The sequence below is a fragment of the Chamaea fasciata genome, unplaced genomic scaffold (genome assembly GCF_029207755.1).
Source record: "Chamaea fasciata isolate MVZ Bird 193981 ecotype frontalis unplaced genomic scaffold, bChaFas1.0.hap1 SCAF_1, whole genome shotgun sequence".
In the NCBI taxonomy this organism is placed as follows: domain Eukaryota; kingdom Metazoa; phylum Chordata; class Aves; order Passeriformes; family Sylviidae; genus Chamaea; species Chamaea fasciata.
The window spans coordinates 140117264-140143517 of record NW_027094086.1 but is presented as its reverse complement, the minus strand read 5'-3'; the positions used below and the strand labels follow the sequence as shown (position 1 = coordinate 140143517).

Genomic DNA, 26254 nt, shown 5'->3' with positions numbered 1-26254 from the left:
AGAGCAGGCTAAAGCAATTGGTGTGAACGTTTTCCTTACGACATTCCATAGCCCTAGCACACACGAAGACTATTTTAGTATCTCCAGGCAATGCTCCCCTGTGTGCTGAGGACACCCCCAGTAATTTCACTCCTTTCATACAGATCATGTTTTTCACTTTCTAGACCTCTCATGATTCTGCTTCCTTACCTGTGGATTGCCTTTAAGGGCCCACACCAAGAAATAACTCATATATTTTAGTTCAGGCCTTCTCAGATCTCAACTCAAAAAGCCATTAGTTGATATAAGATAGAGAAAGCAATTCTGGTTAAACAGCTCCACAATGGCTGAAAACCACCAGAGCATTATCAAGAAAACTATTCAAAATCCTTGAACATAATTCTTTTAAAAGCAGCATAAGACCAATATAGATACAGGAAAAAAAAAAAAAAAAAAGTAGTGAATTAGCCTATACTCATTCTTTAGCCCTAAACACGTTCCTACTACCCAAAGTTGCTTGAGACGCAGGTTGGAGCCCCTGGAAAGGGTAACAGTCTTGTGGTTTTTCTTGAAAAATCATACATTGTTTCAATTTCCTTCTTCTGTTATACCACAAAGAACTTGTCTTCCCAAATCTGTGTGTCTGCATGCCCTAAGTCTAACATTAGTACATGTGTGGTTCTGTAACTAGCTTTTACTGATTTGAGGGCTTTTCAGTCCCCAAATCACACACCCTTTTGAGAAGTTGTCGAAAAGAAGTTTTTATTCAGTTTCTTTTTTCTTTCTTTTTCTTTTTTTTTTTTTTTTTTTTTTCATTTTTTCAGACCAAGGCTAGCCACAATTACTTAATAAGCTTTAATGATTTTCTCATTCATAAAAGAAAATTATGGGAAACACTTCCTTACTCCTTTGTGGAAGAACAATCAGTATGTCAGGAAAAAGGTCACAAAATATAACAGCTGAGAAGTCAACCCACTCCTATAGCTAAAAGTTATCCATGGAAAGATCTCAGTCACAGACATATTTACTTTGATTAAATTTCCACCTCAGAATAAAATGTAAATGATACAGAACTTAAAATTCAGAGTTTCGAAAAAGAAGTTAAGGCTTTACCTAATAACTCAGCAGAAGTGTTACAGCAGGTAGCTCTCTGAAATCATTAAAACCTAGTACTGTTTGGTATATTCCTAAGGCAATTTTACAAATGGCACTTAAACCCCCCCCCCCCCCACCTGTAATTCTTCAAGGAATATTCTAGCTCTTCAATTTGACAGTGATCCTTCTACAGTACTGAATGAACTTTACTTGGGTTAAGGAAATATCTTTATTTAAAACAGAGTGAACTTATACTGTACATGGAACTGGTGTTTTCTTGTGAAACCAGGGAATATCTGTATCCCATGAACAGACTACTACACATGAGCATATCCAGAATTATTCCATAAAAATTCTTTGATGTAGACTAGAAAGGTGGGATAAACTGTGAAATAGCTCTGGAAATCAGCAGCATTCCACCGTCTGAATATTTTAACATTCACATTAAAAAGGCTTTTGATAATCTGCATTTAATTGCAAGATTCTCACTCCTTGCACGTTTGCAGTGTCTACACAGGGGCTTTCAACTGTTTGGCTGTTTTAAACAGAAATTGACTAGTGATCATTAGTAGCTGCAAGCTCTGATTCCCTCCATCCCTTGCTCCACCATCTACTTCTTCTTCCAAGACAGATGATGTCTTCATGGAAATCCTCCAGCAATGTACCATTAATAAATGAATTGACCGTTCCTGTTCTGTGGTATGTTAGCTCAGGAAAGCTCAACATCCAGAACTATGTATGTGCCACCCATATTGCAGCGTGGATAGTAGTTGTAATTTTTGTAAACCAGCAACTCTTGCCAATTCCTCTCCTGATTAGTATAATCCCTTTCTCATAATCTCTTATAATAATGTTTTATACTTCATTTATCTTACTTAATTAGACCTCATACAATCTCACAGTCTTGTTTAATTTGTTTTTTTAAAGTTCGTTCTTCCTTTTAAGGAAGAACAAAACAAACACTATATGTGGTAAATTTTATTAAAAATGTTTTCAGAATGATTTCTGTATAACTTGTGTGTGTATCTAGTGGGGAACAAACTCAAATCTTGGAGGTTCTCATTCCTCTTAGGTCTATCACTATTCATGTGCAAGTCTTTAAGTTTTGGCCTTAAATCAATTGCCAGGATAGACTTGTTTTCTTGTACTTTATTACCAAATTTTCCCGTTTCACACATTTAACGGAAAAACTATCAATATTACTTTCTAAACTGTTGGAGTTTTTTTCCAGGAGACTGTTAGAACAGCTGGGAAAACTGCCAAGAAACTTGTTAAAGACAGTAAGAGCAGAAATTAAATCACAGAGAAACATGAAAAACCTGTAGCTGTGTCTGAACAGTGAAATAGTTACTCTCGACCAGCAACAGTATTAAGCTTTATAAATAAAACAAAATCAAGTTTTAGAGCAGTGTGGTAAAGCTTCTAATATGCAACATCATGTTTTAGCAGATAAATGTAAATGACAACTGAAGTATAATGTGGAACGTTACAAAGTCTATGACACTGTAAAATTCTTGTTAAAAACAGCCAGAGAAGAGCCTCTATTGACTTATCATTTTCACAGCTCTTTCTGCAAGTTTCTTAGGTGATGTATATTAAACCAAGGATTTATAGCTCTTTCATCCTTTCCCAGCAGCTCTTATGATTGCCTAGAAAGTACAGAAGCAGCAGGTTAGGGGACATTTTAATCTTTTTCCAATAATAAACTCGATGAGCTATGGCCATAAAACTGCAGAATGTACTCAGTTGTCTCAGTCATGAGCTGTAAACTGTTTAGACCAGTTTTATTTCATTTCTGCCTTTCTGAACTCCTGCATGCTGCCTTTATTCCACACAAGTGAACACTGGGAATATGACAAAATATAACATGGCAGGTGTGCTTGTTTCCTGCTTTAAAAGACAGACTATTTCTCAGATAAAATTCAGGTATATTAGTCCAAATAACTCATGTGGGTAATGGTAATGAAACTGGCATCTCAGCTAAAAAATTATCTGTAGGTCAGCAAATGGATCCTTTGATCTTGTGAGTGTCCCAAAGCTTTCCAAAACTGCAATTAATAGAAAAGGCTCTATGGATTTCAATGAAGTTGGACAATATTCATGGAACCAAATTAATATAAACTGACTCCTCCATTTTTTATAGTGGAAACTTCTAACTAGAATGCAAAGGGTTAGGGATGCCATTCTCACCCTTGACTTAACTGGGCAATAATTTTACCTTTGATGTTTTAAAAACATCATTAATTCTGCTCCTTAGCTCTCTACCTACTAAACCGCAGACAGCTTTGCCATTCGTACCAGGTTTGAGGTTCTTACAGTTACTAATACTATTGCTAAGGGAGTAAGAGCAGACTGCCAGCTGGGACAGCTGCCGGGCAGGGAGCACCAGAGGACACGTGCTGAGTTGTCCGGTGTTGCAGAAGGATATTGACATTATGTGTAACAAAGTTTACTTGAATTTCACATCTTTAGTGCTTTGTATCAGTTCAGAAACACACCCCGCCCCCCTCCGCCCAAGAAAAGTTTTTTTTCCACTGCCTTCCTGTTCTCCAAACTCTGCTTTCACTCTAGTTAAGTGGTTTTACCATTTCTGCACAAAAGATACATATTGTCAGTCCACACTGAATGACCAGTGAGCTGTGCAATTCCATTGTCCTCAATGAAATCCGTGGAAAAAAGTGAACGATAACTATAAATCCCTACGACTTCTGACGACTTTGAGGAGGAGATTGCTCAGCGGTTCAATTGATGCTGGTGTTAGTGATGATGCACCAGATTTTGCACAGTGTTGGTGCTGTTGCGTTAACAGATACCCGAAAGACCATCTGATTTCGGCCGTGCGCGGTGGCTGTGCCCCGCGGACACCCGGAGGAGCAGCAGACGACCGCGGTGTCCTGCCGCGAACCTTCTCTGCGGCGCCATGCCTTGCTTTCCCCGGACCCGCGTACCTGAGGCAGGGCGGCGGCGCCCCGAGAAGGAGCGGCAGCGGTGCCCTTTCCCCCCCAGCGCATCAGCCGGGGCCGAGGGACCAGGATTTCGCGGGGCTCCTTGTGCCGGTGCGACCCCGGCTCCGCATCCCCGGTACCCGGCGGGGCAGAGCGAGGCGGGGGCAGCCGCGCCTCCTCGGGCTCGGTCGGGGCACTCGCTCCGACCGTGTGCGGGGCCCGCCGGCTCCCCCGCCCCGTCCGCGCTGCCGGCGCCCCGCGGAGCCGGCCGGCTGCCCCCGCCCCGCCGCACCGCCCCACGCCTCCGGAGCGGGAGCCAGCGCCGCCGCCCCGCCCGCCGCCGCTGCGCGCCGGGGCAGGAGCCGAGCAGGTGGCCGCGGGCAGCGCCGCGGCATGTGAGCGGCCCCCGGCCCTCGGGAAGGCAGCACCGGCCCCCGTCCTGCGCTGCCCTCCCTTCCCCGCGCCTCGCCGGGCCGGCCGCGAAGCCGGGGCGGAGGCAGGGCGCCCGCAGCGGCAGCCCGGCGGCGGCCGGGGGCTGAGCGCCGCGCCCCGCCGGGGGGCGGCCGTGGCGGAGGGCGGAGGGGAAGAGGAGGAGGAGGAGGAGGAGGAGGAGGAGGAAGGCTGCGCGGGGCCGCAGGGACGCGGGAGCCCCCCGGGCGCGCAGGATGAAAGTCACGGTGTGCTTCGGGAGGACCCGGGTGGTCGTGCCCTGCGGGGACGGGAACATGAAAGTTTTCAGCTTGATCCAGCAAGCGGTGACCCGGTACAAGAAGGCGATCGCCAAGGTGAGGGGCACGGGGAGCGGCGCCCGCGATCAATATGGCGCTTCCCGGAGTGGGGAGGGAAAGCGAGGGGGAAAAGTCCGGGCTGCCCCGCCGGGGGGAGCGGCGGGAGCGGGGCCGGGGGCGGCCGGCGGCGGAGCCCGCGGGGAGCGTGTGCCCGGCGCCGCCGCGGGGAGCGGGGCGGGCTCGGCCCCTCCGCAGCGGCCGGCGCGGCCCCTCCGCGGCTCCCCGCGGGCGCCTGGCGGGCCTCGGCCCTTTGTTCGGCGGTGCCCGGCGGCCCCCGGGGGTGTCGGTGCGGGAGCCGCCCGAACCCGGCCGGCAGAGCGGCACGGGGGCCGGCGGTGCCAGGTCTGCCCCGGGGCGGGTGGCGGGGCCGAGGCGCCGCGGGCCGGGCGGGAGCCGCCGCGGAGGGCTGGAAATCCAGCTCCGGGCTTCCCGGCCCTCCAGGCCCGGCGGGGAGGGCGGTGCGAGGGGACCCCGCCGCAGGGGCGTCCGGCGGCGTCCCGCGGGCCGCCCCCCGCGCCGGGCGAGGCTCCGAGGGGCCCGCGGCAGCGCGGCCGCCCGCGGCACCTCCGCGCTCGCCGCGCCGCGGGGGAGGCTGCGCGCCCGCGGGACGCTCCGCGCTGCCTCGGGGTGCGGGAGCGCCGGCCCGGCCCGCGGCGGGGCTGAGCCCGACAGCCGCCCGCGCCGGCCTCCTGCAGCCCCATGTTGAAATCCCTGGCAGTTGTAGACTTGGCTTTCCCTCCGTGGGCAACTTGTTGGGCTTTGGGTTTTTCCCCTTCCTTTTTTTTTAAAAAAAAAAAATTTCTTTCTCTCTTTCCCTGCCTCCTCCATTCCCCCCGCGCTCCCCCCCCCCCCCCCCCCCCCCCGTACTTTCTTGCTGCTGAAAACTTCTTTTTAGTCAACTGGTTTGTTGGGCAGTATGACCATCGTTGGCTGAGAACTTCAGCAGTGCCCTTGCCCTTACCGATCCACGAAGTTTGAATGTGCTTCTCCCCCTTAGCCCTTCTGAGACGTTTTGCCGTTGTGATCCTGGAGGTTTTGCTTTGGCAAATGCAGACTGCCAGGCTGTCCTGAAACATGCAATGGAAGGAATATTGTGAATGGTTCATTAATTGGTTTGAAGTGATTCCCGAGAATTTTTTTAAAATCAGTTTTTCATAGAGAATTCCAGATGCTGGGAGGAGAAAAGGAACTGAGTTTTCCATCACCTCCCCACCTGATTCCCGACGAATGTGTTTTGAAGACAGCAAACATACTCTGATTCTAGCTGGAAAAAGAAAAAAAATAGTTCTCTGGGATATGTCTGTGGCTGCATACCAGCTGTCATTATATGTCATTCATATGCAGCAGTTACTGCACATGGCAATCTACTTGCATATAGGAGACTGGGGCTGAAATACCTCTCTGGTTAAGGCAAAGCAGTGAAGAGTAAAGTGAGATTCTTTGTGGAACACTGCGTGCCTCATTGAGCCTTTCTGATGAGAAGTGTCTGCAGCATTTGTTCGTCAGTGTTACAGCATTAATAAAAGTAATTTTTTTTTGGTGTGTTTTATTCCAAAACTGGCCCGTGTAACTCCTGTGGCAGTGGACTGCATCCTGGCTTCCAACTATTAAATAGCATTGAGGGATGGCAGTTGCGTTCCGCAGCATAATGTTAAACCTGGGAGGGATTGAAGTTGTAAGCACAGGAAAGACACACAACAGTCACCAGGAAAAGGTTACATCATTGCAAATTTCATTTCAGGAAAAAAAAGTGGCCACCTGTGGAGGCATGGGAGGGAAAAAAAGTAACTCTGAATATGGCCATGTACTTATTAAAAAGATGGTTTGCAGAGGGGCAGCCAGACTTTGACTGGTCCCTGGTATCAACAGCTCTGCATCCTGAGTTAAAATGGCACAGTGGTTTTATTTATTAGTATTTATATGGTGGTTATGCTAAATGCCACTGGTGTGGACTTGAGGTAGCTGCAATTACTGAGGTAGTTTCTATTATATGGAAATTCTGTGGTTGAAAACAGTAGCAGTGGCCATGGGCTTTCTCTGAGTGTTTTATATGGTCACCGTCAAACCTTACTTTTAACTTAAATTTGCTGAAGATTTTCTGTGGTGATGTTTAGATAGTAAGGAAGTGGATCTTACAGTAAGTAAGTTTTGTAAGTAGGTGTATAATGCTGTTTGCTGTGCTTGCAGTAGAGTAACATAGTAATTTTATGGTTTGGATGCCAGAGTTCCAGAGATGACTATTTTTGTAGCAGTTAGATGGTTCCTTTCTGTGCCAGTGTAGCAGATGAGCAAATATCCACTTCATAAAGAGGCAAGAAAGGGGACAAAGTAATTCCTAACTGAGAGGATCAAAGTATATGTGCCCATATGAACTTACAGTCTGGCAGCTGGTATCAAGCTGACACTGAAATCTACTTAACCACCACTATGCTCTTATTGAAAGAAGCATATATGGTGGAAGATTATTCAAAATATTTGAATGAAGCTTATGGTTTTCATTCTTAGAAGAAAACCAGCATTTCTCATCCTGCAAGAATGTGTGTGTCTACTGTATGCAGCAGTTCCTTCAGGAGAGCTCCTTGAGAACTGAGTAGTCAGCCCTTCCCAGATTACCTCCCGCTTTGTCACGGTTTCCCGGCTGTGATTAGCAGTAAGTGATCTGCACAGTGCACTTACTTATGATGTCCCTGTGCAGTCCTAGTGAGACAGCCCAAAACCGTGCTTCCAGAGTGCCAGGAGTGAATAACTTCAACATTTGACCTCAGTGTTCTGGCTTGGTATTATTTAGATTCAAGAGACATGTCGAGAACGGAAAAAGTACTCGTGGAGAACAATCCACATGATAGTACAGTTCTCCTTTCTGTAAAATTTTAGGACTTCAAGACATACAGATAACATAATTGCAGATAACTGTAGTTAGTTCTGGGTGCTTTGTCTTTGATCAGGATTCATAAATCCCCAAAAGTTAATTATGGATTAACACTGCTGTCAGTGCTCAGTCTTTGTGTGTGGAATTCGTTATTAATACAACAGGCTGTGTTTAAAGGCTGGTCTGTGTAGTGTGTACAAATTTTGCTGTTCTTCTGCTTTTATTCCAAGGGAAGCTTTGTGTCTGAAACATGATGCATTCTTTCTGCAGGTTGTGTTTGCGGGAAGTGAACAAGCGAATGATAAGAGATGTTTGAAATGTCCACCTTGTTCAGGGCAAGTGGAGTCAGCAAAATCGATCGTATTTAATGAAACCCAGTTTTCATGGGGGCACGCTAATGGTGCACTTTTGTGTGCCTGGATGGACTGATGCAGCCTCTGGCACAATCTCTGCCTGAGTCTTAAAGGAGCACAACTTGGGCAGGGGACAGCTGGCCTGAGAAATGGTAAATGCATTTTCCAGACCCTGCTGGTCAAGGGTTGTGCAGATTTGGAGTTGGTGTAGTCCAAGCAATTAATTTGATGGTTAAAAACTCGCAAGAAGGTAAGAGTGATTTAAGAGGGGAGGTCAGCCACATCTGAGTGGTTTAACGTTGGTGGCGAGAGGTGATGGACTGCACCAAAAGAGAGAAAGCAGACGGGCAGGTGAGATGAAACGTGCTTATCAAATATTGAACCAGTGTTAAAAGGTGGAAAATTATTAAAAAAAATGTATCGAGCAACTATTGAAAGGAAGTAATTGTGCATCTTGTAACTTTGGTTTGATTTAGGTGTAACAAGAGATATTTCTGACTTTTTTGTTGACTTTTAACTGTCAGTATAATCTCTCATGCTTTGGTTTTTGGGGAGGATATTGTAAGCATTTTATCTTCTTTTGTTTTCAAGTAAATAGGTGTGCATAAGCAATGGGTAGATAAAATTTTAAAAAAACTGATGTGATGTGATCTTGATAAGCAAGAATATGAAATAGGAAATTGTAGATTTGCTGGAGTTGTTCAGTGTCATGTTCAGTCTCTAAAGGGATTGTTTGGTCTCCATGATAGTTCAGGCTTATGCCCTGCATATCGTGAACTTGTAGTGGTATTCCTAGACCGTGTATATAACCCCCATTTTCCAGTTAAAATAAGTAAATTTACAGTTTTCCTGCTGAATCAAAAAGATTTTAATAGAAGTCTTGAGGCATCTTTCCCCTCTCCCTTGCCAAATGCTGTAGGAGATGAAGTTTTGTGGGGGTTTTGATGTTGCATGGAACAATACTTCAATTGTTAATTTGAAGACTGCAGTGCACTAATATTTGTGAAAAGGAATTGTAATCTGCTCTTTGATAGCATTAGAGGCTGTTGCTGATAAGAGACCAGAACTCCAGGAAAGTTGGCAATGTAAGCAAAGGTAACAGGTGTCAGATGACCATATTCTCATTTAATTTGTACATTGGGGGCTTAGGCCACCCAGAGCTTAAAGCTCCATCTCTTTGGTAGGTTTAACATTCATCAGCAGGGAATTGTGAGGGGAGGAAGGTTGTAGTCTGAGTGATTGTGTTTGTGAAGCTTGCTTTTTTTTTTCTATTTTTGATTTTATTCCCCCCAGTGCCAGCTAACGGGGATTATTTGCTTAAAAGTCAGTTCTCAGACAGCCGGTTCTCTGCCAGGTACACAATGGCAGCTTTGATGCAAGTTATGTTCCCAGTTGCACAGTTCCTCATGACTGTGTCACTGGGGCATCGTTTGTAGAGCCTGGTTCATGGGTTGGTTGGTATGAAAATCTGCTGATTTTACTTGGGCTTTGTATTGTTCTTGGCACATTCCCTCCTTGAACCTGACCACTAGGTTTTTGCCATGGGCTTAAATGGATCTGCCACAATGCCCATTCAGTGACCCCTTTGGCAGTACTCAAGGGCAGTAGTGGCTAAATTTAGCATAAAAAAGATTGAAGTTCTTTTTGTGTGTGTGGTGTTTTCTTTTCTTTTCTTTTTAGATTTGGATTTCATTTTTCTATATGTGCAAATCTCAAGCGTTTTTTAAGTAGAAAGAAATCTTGCAGGCCATTTCTAGATGCACAGGAATCCTCTCAACCCCAAAGAGGAACCAAAATGCCGAAAAAATCCCTGTCACCCCTGCTGCTCAGTTGGCTGTCAGTTTAGTTCTATCTGACACCCCCAGGATGATGTTTCTGGGCTGTGCATTCCGTGTTGGCTGGGTAGTATTTCAGTGATTTACCTGATGTCAGCCAGGGTTCCGTGGGGCTCCTGGCAGTTTTCTCCAGCTGGCTCTTGACCTCTTTGCTGATGCCGGGCTCCCAACAGCGGCAGTGAAACCCAGCTGATGGGGAACGTCATTCTGCTGAGGCTTGGTGAGCAGCAGTGGAGAGATGCTAATTTAAGGAAGATAAGTACTGAAATGGGTCATGATCGCTTCATGTTTAGAAAGCTGCTGTGTGATCCTGCAGGTTTGGTGCTGGAAAAGCAAGGCTACAGCGATAAATTCCCTCTGCTCGTTATGGAAAAGTTTCTTTTAACCTCTTGTCTCCAATTCTCTCTGTGTTTTCAGCCAAATCAATCATTCCCTTTCATTGGCTCATCTGTAAATACAGGCGACTCGAAGTTGCAGGGTGAAGGTAGAAAGGAACCTTTGGAGTGAGCGCGGCAGTGGCTGCAGAGGTCCCTTGCATGGGGACTTTGGTGTACAGCAGTGCTATGCCCGAGGGCACCTGTGGCTTGCCAGGCAGGGAGCTGCACAAGCCCTGCCATGCCCTCTCTGCCAGCTCTTGCCTTTGTTCCGAGCCATCCGTGCAACGAGGGAGGAGGCTTGGCTTAAAAAGGCCTGAGAGCCACGCTGGGGCTGTACCCCTGTGATTTGAGCAAGCAGGCACTTGGGATTATTTAAAGCTAATAAAGAAGATAAATCCTGTAGTGTTTAAGAAGAGGGTCTTGAGAAGTGCACACTATGTGAGCCCTTCAGCTTTGAAGGTGCTTTCAGTGGGGGATGTGCGTGGCACTGCGGCTGGCCGGGGTGAGCAGCACCTATCCGGCTGGGCGGGATGCTTTCAGTGTGGCATGAGGTGCTTTCTCAGTGTTTCACTGTTACCTAACAGTGATCAGAGTGAAGTGTGTGTTTGTGGAAGCGTGGCTTGAGAGTGATTTCCCTTTGAGCAAAGCACCGTTCAGCTGCTGAGCAATTCCTGTAGCTCTGAGGGCAGGACTGTGGAGGAGCCTGGGAAAGAGCTCAGCGCGTTTGGGGAACAGTTCCTGGAGGCAATCTGGGGTTTAAGGAGTTGCCAGCCTTTCTTCTCCTGGGCAATAGCCTTCCACCAGTGGAAAGCCATCTGATTCTCATAGCTTTTTACACTTTAACTTCACTTATAACAGTCACAGATGTTTCAGTTCTGTTATAAAAACACCACTGGAAGTAACACTTTCTCAGTTGTACCGGACTATGACATCTTTTGGTCGTGGCACATTTAATTTGGTAAAATAAGATGGAGTAAATGGGGGAGATCTTAGTTATACAGAATACGGTTCATGTAGCTTTAAAACAATTTCCTGGTTCTTCAAAGGAAAACAAACCTTTTCATCCAAATATAAATTGTATGGATAAAACATGCAACAATGCTGAACCAGTGCTTATGTATATTGAAAATAAAGTGGAATTCTTCTAACATCAATCCAGAATATAGCACAGATGTTCTCACTCAGAAATATTTTCTGAGCAGTAAGAAAATAAAAAGTGAAGCAAAAAGTATTAAAAAATTCTGGAAGATACTTTAGGGCATCTGTGCTTTATTTTTATTTCCTCCTTTTTAATATACATTATATATTTTCTTTGTTTCTTTGAGGTCATTTTGATGTAATGCTCAGCAAGTCTGGTACTGGAAAATGGATAAAAAACCACCAAAAACCAAATTGCCTTTGAGCTAAGTTACATAATCCAGTGGGGCTGTTTAAAAAGCCGAGAAAGTTAAAAAGAAAACAGCAGAACAGACATACATAATACTTGTCGAAATGGCTAATATTACTAGTGAAAGAGAAATGAGTCAATTTTTAAATCAGGGAAAATAATTTAAAATTAACAGCAAATATTAAGGCCTTTTTGTTTTTGAGAGAATCACATTAGTTTTACTTGTTACAACATGTCAGCAGTGTCAGGGTTTTCTTTCCTATGGGTATCCTTAGTTATTTTATCAAGTTGGTCCCAGGTATTTGTTGAATTTGAAATAATTTTAAGAACTATTTTGTTGCAGTATTTGCTTTTGTTCTGGTTTTTTTCCTTTTTCTTTTTTTTTTGAAAATCGTGTAGCAGGCACTTGTTGGTAACTTATTTTCTTACTTCAGTTCCCTGTGGCAAAGTGATGCACATTAATCACCTATTTAGTCCCAAACAAAAAGGGGAGAAATGCATTCCTACTTTCCTACTAAAACTCTTGGGCTGCATCCCACTCTCTACATCTCAAGGCTGGGGTCTCTGGTGCAGGAGAAGAGGAATGAAGCCCAATATAATTTCTGTGCAAGGGAGTGATCCTTGCTGCCCAGGAGCAGAGATGGGCATTCCCTGGAGCTGGGCCCTGGGCTGCGGCTGTGCTCCTGCCAGAGGCCGTGCTCTGGTGCTGGAGAAGCTGCCTGGTGTTGCCTCCTGGGTCGTTGTGCCTCCAGCTTGTCAGGACTTCTGTGCTGACAGACACAGGGCTGGCAGAAGGGACACGACTGTGGGGAGAAGGGTGGTCTTCTGTGGGGGTGGAAAAAAGGATGGGATGTCCTTGGAGTTTGGTGAAAGGAAATGCTTTTGAGGTATAGATAGATATGTGGCTTTTTTTTTTTTTTTAATGTGAGTGGGAAATGGGAGTTTGCATGGAAGCGAGACATAATGCAGTACATGAAGGACAGATAAACAGAAAATGCCAAAGATGGGAAGAAATGGGTTAACTTGGTGCCCTGGAGGCAAGTGGTCCATTTAGCAAGAGGATGAAAAATTGACCTCAGTGGTGCAACAGAGGTCACCCAAAGGCTTTCTTTATAAAATAAACCTGTGGAATTTATTATAGGAAGCTTTTCTTTCTGAGCAATAAGCTTAGTGAAAGTAGCGTATCCCTGATTTGGTAAGGAAAATAGACTCTGTTTTGGAAAAGCAATGTCACATTTTTGGCCATACTCTCCACATTTGCTCATGCTCAGCCTGCTGCTGATGCAGTGAAATTATGAATTTGTTGCAGGAGGAGCAAGCTGGTATAGCATTAGCAGTTTTCTTTTTAAGTGGCAACATTTGTTGGGATTTTTTTTTCCGGGTGTGCATGTCTTTACAGACACAGTATAGCAATTTAAAATGTTTCTGGTGTTGATGTTGTATTACTAGAAAAAAAAAAAGGTTACGTGGGTATAAAGTATTTTAAATGGAGATAGAACTTCTGGGAGTGCCTGTATGTTTGTGTGTGCACCCACTTAAGTGTTTTCATTTGTTTGAAGAAACGTAGCCACATTTACTAAATGGAAAAGTAGTTTCACCTTACCCCATCTTTTTTGCATGTGCTTTCAAAGTTGTTGAGTTACTCTATCTTCCCCCTAGGCAAAGGCCACATAATGGTTTTTTCTCCTCTGTTAAATGTCAAAAGCAGTATCTTACTTGTGAGAACCTTGCAGCAATACACCTCTTTGCACATGTAATGAGGAACTTCGTTCCAAGTTCTTGAAGACCTGAACAGGAATGAACTGAATTCAATAAATATTGGAAAAGTTACTTCTGGGGATGCTGGAGTGTCTCCCAGACATCACACAGCTGAAAGTTTTGTTGCTATAACAACTTAAATGACAGTTGAAAAACCCCGATAAAGGGGAAGTTTTAGAACCTCTTACTGCTTTAATAAGCTGCTAAGTGGAATAACAAAGCTTGATTTCATTTGACCTCTCCAAGAACCTGTTGGACCATATGTTATTTGTGTGAAGTGTGCATTTGCTTGTGCTGTCAGTTTGCCCCTCTGCCTTCCTGTGAAGACCCTTTGCCTGCTGCTGTGAGCACCAGGAAAGCAGCCAGCTACCAGGAACCAAAAGAAGAAGAATTTCGGCAGCAGGGCTGTGGTGGGCAGGCTGTGGTGTCCATCCATTCCAGGTGAATGAGCTCTGGCCTCAGCGCTTTGTGCAGCCTGAAGAGGGAAGGGATTTTACTCACCTTGAATTTGTCTCTGGCAGTAGCAGGCTGCTGGAGGACTGCTAGCCTGAAGTGTTAGGCTTTGCTAAAAGTTAAAAAGTCTTGTGCAATTATAGTAATTTGGAGAATTACAATAGTAGGACAGTAGTCATCTCTATACACCTCCCTTATTCTGCTGGGTGTTCCTGGTTTTTGATGCAGAGATGAGTGCCGGGGAAGAGAAGAAATGCTGCTGCTTTTGCAGGGAGACGAGGGGAGGTGGTAGCCCAGCAATGGCTGTGGCTTTCCTGGACGGAGGGAGCTGGCTTTGCAGGGCTCCTGCCTGTCTGTGAGGGGCTCAGCAGGAGGCAGCAGCTCAGGTTTGCATCAGGGCAAGGCTGTGCCCTGCTTAATGCCTAAATGCCGACAAAGCTGCTGTTTCTTGTGGCGTTGTAGGAACGAGGTGCCTGGGGATGGGGGAGAGGAAAAGACCCAGCACAAGAGACTCCTCCACCCTCACTCAGTCAAACTGAGTCCTGTCTTCTGGGCATGGTGCAAGTTCAGAGCATTGTTGCCAAATCCTGTATTGAACATTTTTTTAGTGTCATTAAGAATACTAATTTGAGAAGGTAGGTTTGACGGTTTTTGCTCTCACTGAGTTTTTGTTTTTTTTTTTTTTTTTTTAACAGCAGCTTTAATTGTTCCTTCTAGTTTTTCTTCAAATGAAAAATAGCATAAGTAAATGCTGTCTGTAATAATTCTGGAAAATCTGAAGTCTGAACTAAAAAATATCGAGAGAAAGTGGACTTGCTGAAATAAAGTAGAGCTTTTGAATTCAGAATACTGTGTTAGCATAGGCTCCCTTTGCAAAAAGGCCAGCGAATGTGATTTTAAATGACTATAGCTGTATGCAAAGTATTTGTATGTTTAAGAGTTTCCATGTGAAGAGAAAACCTTCTATATTTTCTGAACTTAACTAACCTGGTCTTAAAAGAAAATGTTATGCTCTTTATGTAAAACATCATATTTAACTTGTGGTTATGTTAGGCAATGGAGCAGTCTCCTCACCCTGTACCCTGTGATCACTCAGGAACACAATGCTTTGGTAAACCAAATCCAGATGTCAGTGTGTGTGAAATGTTACTGTAATCTGTGTCTTATAAGTCTCTCCTTTATTAGTATAGCTGTTTGAAGTAAATTCCTGATGACCCTTCTGTTGCTTTGGTGTTGCCATAAAATAGGTGTTGTTAGCTTGCAGCCCCTGCCAAATTGGAAGCCCCAGGTAATGAACATCCTGTATTGTATCTTTTGGTGTTTATGAAACATTTAGCTGAAGAGGCTCCTGGTCCTGTCTCTGTGGAGGTAAGAGGTTTCTTTTGCTGGTGAAATTCCCTAGCTGAGGAGTGGAAGCAGCAGTGAAGGGGAGCTAGCTTGTACGAGAAGCTAATTTGTGCTGAGTTAAATATTCTTTTGATATTTGAATATGAGGTAATTATCTTGAATGTACTGCTGTTTACCTTTTAGCATCTGGAAAGGTCTAAACAATCCGCTGAAGGGAACTGTGTCCTAAATCTACTTCCAAGATAATTTTTTTACAGCTGTGTATTTCAGACTTGCCTAAATCTGCTTTTTGTGGTGGTGTTTTCACAGTGGCCAGTGACCTATGGGAGAAGTGCTGAGCTAAATGGTTGAGGAAAGGTTTGGGCAATGCTCTGGTGTTGTCCTGTGGGCTGTTCAGGGGGATCAGGTAGGTCCACATGGTTGTCCCCTTTCTAAAAATGCTGTCAAGGTGGACCTGTAAGTGTGTATGCATGCATACTACTCTTCTCAATTAAAAAAAAAAAGTAAAAACAAAATAAAAAGAAGGTTTTTAAAATTTGCTTTATGTGAAAGTTATTAAACTACTTGGAATTTGTAAATCATATTAGCAAATTTTACAAGATGTGTGTCCTGTTTTCATAAAATTGTAGAGTGGTTTGGGTTGGAGGGGACCTTAAAGATCACCTGCTTCCCATCTCCTTGTCATAGGCAAGGACACCTTCCATTAGACCAGGTTACTCAAAGCCTGGCCTTGAACACTTCCAGGGATGGGGCACTCACAGCTTCTCTGGGCAGCAGAGAAGTTGCAGATTTTATGGGTTTTACGGGTGGTCTGTGTTACCCTTTATAAGACCATGTATTATGTCTGTGATTAGACAGTGTGTAAAGAATGCTTTAACTCTAGCAGCCTTCACAAGCTGCTTCTGATTCAGTGAGGCAGTGTTTTGTTGCCTTCTGAAAGACTTTGTTTCCAAAGGTTGGTGGATGCCAGAGACATGGTGAATAGAGAGAATTAAGACACAATGAGTCCACATTTTTTTCTTGGTCGCAGTTGGGGATTAAAGTTGTGTGTGATACTGAAATTAAAAATAATAGTTTTTTCTGTAATTGATTAGTGTTTTAGAAACATGCTGTTTATCATTCAGAATTTTCCTGTCACTTTTTTCAAAAAGTACACTGTTCCTTCTGAACTGAAGTGTGGAGTGTGATAATTCACTGTGTGTTTTGTGTTACTTCTCAGTGTCAGATGGAAGCTGAGATAGGAAGCACAGATCTGAACTCAGTTTATAATCAACAGCCCTTTGCAGCCTGCCTTTCACCTGATGGGCTGCTGGGGAAGCCAGCCTTTGGGGAAGACCACGTGGCTTTGGGTTTTTACACTGCCTAGATGCAATAAATAAGAGGGCGGGTTCTTTGCAATTACAAATTGTGCATTTCTCGGCATGAGCAGCAAATCAGAGACATCCTGGTGCTGCTCACTTGCTTTGCTGGGAGGGAGGGGCTGGGAAATCAAACACTGAGCTCAAAGATGCCAAGGTCTGTCTGTTTTAACTTTGTGACTCCCCTCTCCCTCTTTCTGGATAAGTAGGACTACAAATACAGCATGATACATAAAGGCAAAGCTGTGGAGTCCTCCCCCCCCACTGCTTGCATCTTTAAATATAGTTCATTCTGCAGATCAGACTGTCACACCTGCTACCAGCCTCCTTCAGAGAACAGATTGCAGCCTTGCAATTTAAGTGCTCCTAACATATGTTGGTGATACACCAGCAGCAGGACAAGGCTTTTAGCTTTGATGGGCTCTGCTGCTTTGGGAATGTTGTTAAATGGACAAGGGAGAAACGAAATAACAGGGTAATTTTGGGGAAAAAAAAGAGTAAAGTAAACATGCAGAAGGATAAAGTGAACTAATAAAATCTGCCATTTTTTTTTTTTTAAATCATGGATTTTAATACTTATTATGCTTGGTATAGAAGTCCATGAATAAGACTTTCCCCTTTGTGTCATGACTTGCACTGTTGCCCTGGTCATTGCCATGGTGTTGTATTTCCACGTCTGTATCCAGACTCACTGGTGCTGGGTTTCACTTGCTGTGTCCCATTGCAGGCACCAGCTCTGTTACTGCAAGGGGAGCAGAGGCTCTGATTTGCTGTGTGGTTGGGCTGCCATGGTATATTCCTCACTAGTAGATGAATAATTTTTATAACTTGCTTTCATTATGGAAGGTACTACTTCAAATTGCCTAATTTTTAACATGGAGGTAAGGTTAAGCGTACAGGTTGTGCAAGTTGTTAGGAAAAACTGGACATTTTGTGTCCCTGTGCAGTTAAAAGATTCACTAACTCAGCTCTAATTCAGAAGTCAGCGTGTCTTCATAGAAGTTTAATGTGGCTTCAGTAATATACTGTAAAAAAATGAGAGGTGCTTTTTTGTGAAAACTATTGCTTACTCCATTTTAGCAAGTTTCCTGGTGCACAGGAGCCTGAATTATAGAAAGAGATATATGTAGAAGTGAACAAGAGAGACTGAAAGTGCTGTGGTTTGGATTTAAGAAACAGTTACAGTGTCTTTTGGTTCTTTTCAGAAGCGTTGGCTGAATCTTGTGGTGAAGATACAGGAAATATCTGGTTAGTTTTGCTTCCCTGATGCTGTGGTTTGGGAAGGAAAAAGTATGTATCAATGCCCTGCTTCTTCAAGTGTGAGAGAGGGGCACAGAGAAGGAATGGGCTCCTTTTTATCACTGCTTCCCAAAGACAGGCCTGCATTAACTGGGAAGCTTTGTAGGTTTATTCCAAACACAGATGATGGAGTATGGGATTGCTCACCTGGGAGCAGCATTGTGTATTCCCGTGGCTCATTCTCTGCAGGGACCTCATTAACTGCATTTCATAACAGCACAATGTTAATTGCAGCAAGTGAGTACTGGCATGAAGTCCTTCTGTGGTTTTCTCTGCGTCTTTCTTTGACCTTAGGAAAGAGAAAAGTACTTTGCTGTACTGGTTGCCTGTGCTGCAGCAAAGCTGTGATGCACCTGTCAGTTGTAACAGCATGCTGCTCCCAAACTGTCTGCAAGGAGGTGGCTCTTCAGCACCTACTCCTCTTAACAGGGCACTTTTCTTCTTTGCTTTGCCACATTTGCCTTCAAAAACAAAATCTGCAAACAAATGTCATAGCATGTGATTGGCAGGTATGAATTTATCCCTGCAGGTGTATAGAGAAAGAAGGCACAGGAGGTCACTGCCTGATCCAGGACCACACAAACAGTTCAGAACCAAGCTGGAAATAAAGTGCTGACCTGCTGGCTCCTTAATTACAAGGCTGTCTTTCCTCTCTAGTAAAGATGTGGTAAAATTTTGTTGTACTTAGTCCTTCTCCTGTCCTGTAGCTCAGACATGGTATGAAAAGACACACCAAGCTTCCCAAGCTGAAAAGAGAGTAGCTTGTGGTAATTGGCTGTTGAAAAGAAAGTCTTTTCGTTTTAGAAAAGTGTGGAGTCCATCGTGTTAAACTGCTCAATAATGTCTGTTTCTTAAGGAAATTTTTTTCATCTTGGGTTGAAACTTCCATATAGTATCTGTCCTTGACAGTGCAGGATGTTGGTTCCAGTATTGTTTAAATGTTTGTAACTTAGAATGTACGTAAAGGAAATGCTTATGTTTCACTTCAGTTTAGCTATCTAAAGGGATTTATGAGTAGTGATTTTTTTTTTTTTAAGTTCAAGTGATACACTGAAGCCAGAGAAGGTCTGTCAGTGATGTATTTGGTTCAAATATGAGAAGATTGGAGAAGGGAGAATATTAGAATAGTAGAATTTAAATCTGTTTTTCAATTTTTCCCTCATTAAAGTTCTGTAATACTCTCCTAATACAGAGCTGTTGTAAATAAGGTAGACATGGCCAAGAAATCTGGGTAATTGGTAAGTGCTATGATAGTGGTCAACTGAGGCTGATAAGAAAGAACTGTCCTCATGCTTATGTTTTTTTAAATTTTTTTTTAGATTGATGGGGTTAGTTGCCTTGGTCTCAGCTTATAGACAACTGTGCTAGAGATGCTGATTTAAAAGGAATTCAGCATACCAAAACTTTTTAATCCCTTCTGCACACAGTGCTGAAGAAAGCATGTTTTTCCCTTGTTGGGTGCAAGCATTCATGATTATAATGTCATATTAGGATGTCTATATTATGAACAAGGAAATGTGCAGGGGTGCAGTAGGGCCAGAGACAGCAAACGGGAGTGCTTGCTGTAGTACAAATTAAATAAGAATAATAATAATACTAAACCCTTAAAATTGGGATTTTGCAGATTGTAATTCCACCCTAAACCAGTTCTTTTAGAATGATTGGTTTGAATTTAGGAAGTGGTTCAGCTTTTTTATTTTAAAAGCATGCTGCAGCATAAGTGCAATTTATGAATACTGCTTTTGTTGAAGCCTTCAGGTTTTATTAACAGCTGTAATAGCCATTGTGTTATCTCCAGCATTCTGCCAAAAATGTGGCTGGTGGACTATGCAATTGGGACATTTACAAAATAATTTTAGATGACATTATAGCTGTTTTTCATCTTTTTCCTCTAGAACTGTATTTTCAAGTGACTCTGTACAGCTTTTATAAACATGCTGTTCTAAGGCATGGAGAACCTGAGAGATTTCCATGAAATCTTGTAGAATGTATCTCTTAACGATTTACGTGAATTCTTTTGTGTTTCTTGAGGTTTTGACATATCCCTCTTATTTTAGACAGCTCTCTCCAGTAGAAGGCCCCCCGAGAAAAGAAAAGCTGCTTGTATTTAGATTTAGCAGTCCTGAAGGTAAATAGTGCTGATGCTTTGTTTCCTTTACTGCCTTTGGAAACAGCTATTCCTGACCTGTTCAACGGCATCTCTGTTCCTGGCTTTTTCAGAAAAATTCATTCTCTTCTACTACATTCTAGCCTCTGTTGTTTTCTTCTGGTGTTATTTCTGATTCTTGCAATTGATTTTTGTACAACAATGTCCTCTTTTTTTGAATGTGCTGCATGTACATCAAAGATGCTAGTTTAGAAGGTTTCCTTGTCCTCCTGCATTTCTGAGTTCTATAATGATGCTACGGAAAGAAATAATGATACTTTGGAAACTAGTACTGTATATGTTTTATTTTATTTTTGGGCTGTCGACTGGCTGTCCTTTAGGCTGTCTTGGAGCGGGGTTTTTTTTTTTAGCTGTTTTTAACTCAGGCTATTCCCTATACCAGAAGAGTAATCAAAGTATTCTGCATTGTCCTATTAATCTTGCAGACAGACTGGTCAGATGAGTTGTTCCTTAAGGCATGCAGTAGCAAGCAGAAGGGGTGGCTGGTGTGCAGGGATGATCACAGCAGCGCTCTGGACTCTCTCCTGCCCTGTCCTCATACGCCTGAGCTCGCCCTGTGAGGAGGATTCACATGGACACATTTTTAAGCTATCAGCAATACTGTCATGGGAATCCTGCAAATGCTACTGAGTCAGGACTTTTAACAAAAAGTTGAGTTTTATTGAAAGCAATTGAATTGCAATGAGTGGTGATGAATGGATGTATGGTGGTAGGGCTCTGCCAATTCAGATGTTCCTTTTTTTGTTTGCCCTGTACTTTTAAGTGGGATATGTTTCCAAATGAAGATTGCTCTGATAATGACTTAAAAGGTTATTTCTGTTTCTGTTCTATCCCAGGTTGCAATTATATTGAATTTGTACACCATTAAATAACTTTAAAATATTTATTTAAGAGCTAGTGATGTTTTTTTCATGTGAACACTTTTACTTAATGTTAAGAGGGTGTGTAGTCAGCATTTCATCAACAACAGATGGAAAATGCATTGGATGAGCTTTATTGCCAAGTAAGCTGGATATAGAATCAATATTAGAAAAAAAAAAAACCAAAACAACCTGAACTGAGCAATGTGAAGTAGAGGAAATAATATAGTTAGAAATGGAAATTGATAACTGTCTGTATTATATATCTAAATAATTTTCACTGAAGTACAAAGCCTATAAAATCAGATATGTTCATTGATTTACAATTGCTGAAACGTGACTGTGATCTGAGTGAACTGAACTTCTTTCCTAGGAGTAACTAGCTTATCCTGAGGATCAGAAACCCTGAAGGACACTTCTTTTTGAATCTGATGTTTCCAGGCAGAAAGCAAAATGTTCCCATTTTTCTCCATTCTCTCTTTTTTACTTTTTTCCCCTCTCATCTGGAATTGATTGTAGCAGTGGGCACTGTGCTTTCACAAGCCAGGCACGCTTCCATACAATTGTGCTATTTGCTTGCTGCTTTATCAGTCCAGGGCAAACTGTTCAATCTATTTTTTTTACGGTACTTCCTTTTTGTTACACTTGCACAGTGCATGGGCATGGTTGTTAACATTCAGCTGTATTTGTACAAAATAATAAATAGGAGTCATCCCAGCTCTACTGGCCACTGAAATACCTTATCTGCTTTTCTGTTCTAAAAAGCTTATTCATGTTGTTCCCTTTATCTCACCTACAAAGCATAAAAACTTTGCAAGCATCCTATAGTTTATGCTGTAGAAATCAATGAAGAAGATAGTCTGCTGCGTGTCTGGAATATGATATTTATCTATGAAATCTGGAAGGTAGAGCGTCTGAAAAAGAAAATTGTCTCAACCCTGCTTCCGCTGTACTCTGTGAGAATGCCATGCTTAGTAAATATACTTTGAATCTTGGAATGTGCATATATGGTACCAGGCCACTCAGGGTAATGGTTACTTGGTTGTGGTGGGTTATGTTATCAGGTTTGGTTAGAAACTGGGTAGAAGGACTCTGAAATCAGCCGAACTGTGTCCAGGCAAAGGGGTCTGCCAGTAGAGCTACTTGTAGAATTCTGGAGCTAAAATCTCAATGATACCCATTTAGCACTTAGTGACTTGCAGAGTTTTCAGGTAGCAGCCCTGCAGTTGGATACATACAGTATCATGAAATCTGTGCAGTGCAGCTCCCCACCATGAACTTGGCCTCGTTCCCAAGGGTGACCCCGTGCAGTTCCCAGCTCTGATCAAGGCTGGTGCTTTCGTATGACTGCATCACTGGGGCTTAGAGCAGGCAGTGAGGTGGGAAGGAGAGAAGGCAGAAGGGTGTATTTGTGTTGAGCAGTTCATGTCTGTAAGCCTGCTCTTTGACAGTGGTGAATGTCACCAGTGTCATTTGTTTGGGTCACTGCAGCAGTACTCGTGGAGGGAATTGCTCCATGGGTGATTGTGACATCCAGGGACAGAGGGAAACTGCTGTGTTATCCTGACTGTGTCATTACCTGTTCCAAAGTTGCCATGAGTGAATGACCTGCCTGGGGGAGTGACAGCCCCTCCTGATCACCTGTCAAAGAGGTTCCCAGTTGCCTCAGCCGGCCTTTGAAATACCTCAAGTGTAGCTGAAGCCAGGGCATTTATAGGTAAATGCCCGGCTGAGTGGGTGTCTTACTACTGAGGATGTGCACTGTAGTTTCAGTCTGAATACAGAACGTGACTTTTTGGCCTTATATGTTGAAGCTGATGTGGTGGGTCTCGGGTTTTCAGGAGTAGATTATCTTTGAACTTTTCTGGTGGCATTGGAGATCCCCATGAAACAAATCTTTCTACATCTATGGATAATGTCAGGCTCTGTGATGACAATCATCCTTCCTGTTCTGGATAAATATTTTGAACTAGAAAAGAATTGATATGGAAAACTGAAGAGAAAAAGGATAAAGTAGTAAAAGACTACATTTGATCTTGCAATGGTTTATCTTCTGGATAACCACGGGATTGAATTTCATTGGATTTTAGTTACAGGAACAGAGTCTATAATTAAGGAGTTAAGTGTGTATCCTGAGAGTCAGGTTACTGACATTTTGAAGAGTTACTTAAGTTAGCTTAATTTTTGTTCAGAGGTGGAACTTTGATGGGTTTGTATTTATTTTGATATTTCTTTTATTGTCACTCACACACACAAGATTGTCCTGAAGTAGAGTTTAGTTGCTGTTTTATCCAGAAAGAATTTGAGTTTTGTTCTCAAAAGCCCTCAAAGTTTCCAGAATGTATTTGGAGTGGCCCCCTGAAATGCTTTCCTGTGACAGAGAACCTCTGCATGGGTAGCATTTCTCTTTGGTGGGGTACATGGAAGTACTCAGTTATTCAGAAGTCCCTCTGTAGTAGTTTGGGATGAGCATGAAGTTGCATTTTGGAGCGATCTGACATCAGTTGCTGTAGGTAGCCTGCTTCCCCTCACGGGCAAAGGTTGAGATTTCTGCTGTCTGGCAGTCTGGGGAATGTGGTTCCCAAGTGAGGGGGCTGCTCTTCAGTTGCTGATAAATTGCATGATTGTGAGGATCTGCTGGATTCCTTTCTAGCAAAAGAAAACCACAATGATGTAAACCAGTAACTTATCTTCAGAGTTTTGTTTTCTGCAGTTCTGCTGAACCCTGTTCATACTCCTGAGCAATGCATGTGCTTTTGAAAGTGTCTTCGCCTTCGTGGCTTAGGGCTTACAAATATTAAAACTCTTTGAGAGTAGCCCATTGACTGGTGAATGGTGTTAGTGATTCAGATACCTATTTTCAAGGGCAAAAGAAATAACAGAAAATCTGGGCATGATCTTTTTGTTTTTTGCCAATCATTTTTCACACAAGAAATGATGCTTTTTTAGCATTCACAAGCTAAAAAAATGTAATAGAACAAACTTTGATATCGTTCATTGTAATCAAGTACTGTCATATCTCATGATCGTTACTACGCACTGCTGGTTAAAGGCGTCTCTTTGCAATTGGAAGGAACAATAACTGGAATAGTGAATCAGCTGGGATGACAGGTGAGTCAGGCAGCCCTGCTCACGTGATGAAGTGTGTGTGTGGACTCTGAGCACAGCAAGGCTGCTTTGAATATTCAGGTGTGTACTGAGAGAATATGTTGAACCTAGATACTCACACTGAGGTGGGGGTGTGTACTGAGGTGTCTGTGAGGAAGAACACAAAGGTCACATTTGCATGAACAAGGAGAATAAAGATACTGAGTTTTTAATTGAAAAGGCTTGTATTTGTCAGGGTTTAGCCACAGAGAGTGTTTACCATTCTGAGATTTAATGTCAGAGTGTGTGAGAGCTGTTGCATCTAGATGTGTATGCTGCTATCTCCAAAAGCCTTACTTACGCTTGGTTTTGTTTCAAATTCTATACTGAGAATTAAAACCCAGTTTGGGAGACTTACCCAAGAGAGACCCCAAAAAACCCAAAACCCAGTTTGGGAGACTTACTGCATTGGTCTGTCTGTCAGCTTCTTTGGATGGTTTAAGACACTTTTGTAGCACAGTTTCTTGTATTAAATTCTGTTGTTTTACATGAGACTATGCACAAATGTCTAATTGCAGCTCTTACTGATATTACAAGTTGATATCCTCACATTTTGGTTATCATAATCTTCTTTACTTTGGTTAAGTTTGATGTGTAGGGCAGAGTTTATGTAGCCTAACTGTTAATCTACAAGACTGGAGTCTGCATAAACTTTGTTGAGAGGCAGTGCAGAGAAATAAATATCTTTAAGATGTGATTCACCTGTCCTGGAGTAGCCATGTGAAACAGTTGGGTTTTTAGAGTTCAGGAGCTGGCTGCAGCATGCCTCGATCACTTTGGCACACACATTTCCAGTGTGGACTGTCCAGGTGGCTCAGGTGGGTCCCAATCATTCCATTTGTCACAGGCCACTTTTACACTAGGGTGTGATCTTGCTGGGTGGCTGCTGTGGGTAAAAGTAAAGATATGCATGGAAAAAACACAGCTACCTGAGAATAACTGCTAGCTCACTGTGTGGCCATAGGTAGGTTGTGCTGTCTCCACATGGCTTAGAAATGTTGATGCCTTGCAGGATGTTGTGAGGGGTAGACAATGTCTGTGTGAGATGGTGCTTATTAACTCATTCCTGAAGTAAAGACTTACCTCTCATCTGGGGACTGCTTAACTCCATGGAGCTGAGCCATGTGGAGAAAGGCTTCTCTGTATCTGTTCTTGGGAGGAGGAATTGGCACACTCCAGCTTTTCCCACTTAAGGCATTTACTCCTATTCCATCAATAATTTAACGATTTTTTTTTAAGGTCAGCAACTTCAAATTTTTTAGAAAAATCATGCATGTATTTTTCTAAATAAGCTCAGATAAACTTTCCAAACCCTCTTAATTTCCCTCTTACTGCTTCTTAGTTGTATAAAAGTTTACACTTTTTACATGTTACAGTACATAACTTAAAATTGGGTATTTCAACCAAATAATGTACTGAATTGTGTTTCAGGATCAGCATCCCTGCTCTTTCTGCAGCTTTGAAAGCAGACAGCTAAGTGGTGATCACACAGAGGCAAACAGGTTTTGCACATGCCTTACTCTTACAGATGAGATTTGAAGTATAAATATTAGGAACCCTGGAAAAAGTGCAAGGGAAGTACCAGGGTTGTATGGCCACTTCTGTGTAATGAAAAGTGGTGTCAGTCAGATACATAGGCATGTTGCAGCACATCTAGAAGCTGTTTGAAAAGAAATCAGGGCCATTGTTCCTTCTACTGTAAACATTTTGTAACTCCAATTAAAAAGTATAAGCAGAAAACAGTTGTTCCTGCAAGTAGGGAGTTGTTATACAGTGTGTTGGGGCAAACAAAGTGTATTGTTTGGCAATTTATATAATATTATTTAAAAAATGAAGTTTGTAGTGGGATGCCCTTACGGAAGTAGTCAGTGTCAGGTAACACTAATCTACAGACAGCCTGTTAATAAGATAAGCAGGTCTGAAATTTGCAGACAGTTATTTGCAGTGTTTTGGAGTAAAATTGATGTTAACAGCTTGCCAGTGTTGCTTAATTTGGCAGTAAAACCTTTTCCAGTTCATTTCATAGCACGAACACTATCACACACAAACAGGTTGTCACAATATGTTGGGTGCAGAGGCACTGAGAGGTCATTTGCAGTCTTGAAGGGTCATGTTTCCAGTTCAGGATGGGCAGGCATCAGGACCTTTGTACCACTTCTGCTGTTCTTGAACTGAGATTTTTGTAATTCCTGTTGTTATAATATTTATTGCTTGCCATTGCTCAGCAAAACACTAAG

The 26254-nt window shown here is 43.0% G+C and overlaps 1 protein-coding gene across 14 annotated transcripts in view; it reads left to right on the top strand.

Moving 5' to 3' along the window:
- Positions 1 to 4633: 4633 nt before the first annotated feature.
- The window catches only part of PARD3 (par-3 family cell polarity regulator), a 445231-nt gene continuing 423610 nt past the window's right edge, over positions 4634 to 26254 (top strand). For 7 of the 14 annotated variants that reach the window (XM_066200211.1, XM_066200138.1, XM_066200121.1 and 4 more), the window contains exon 1: positions 4635 to 4804. In XM_066200211.1, the coding sequence (XP_066056308.1) occupies positions 4685 to 4804 (120 nt within the window). In that variant the 5' untranslated portion in view covers positions 4635 to 4684. Of the gene's footprint in view, positions 4805 to 26254 lie in introns of all 14 variants that reach the window. The other 7 variants (XM_066200166.1, XM_066200157.1, XM_066200194.1 and 4 more) reach the window with 3 other exon arrangements.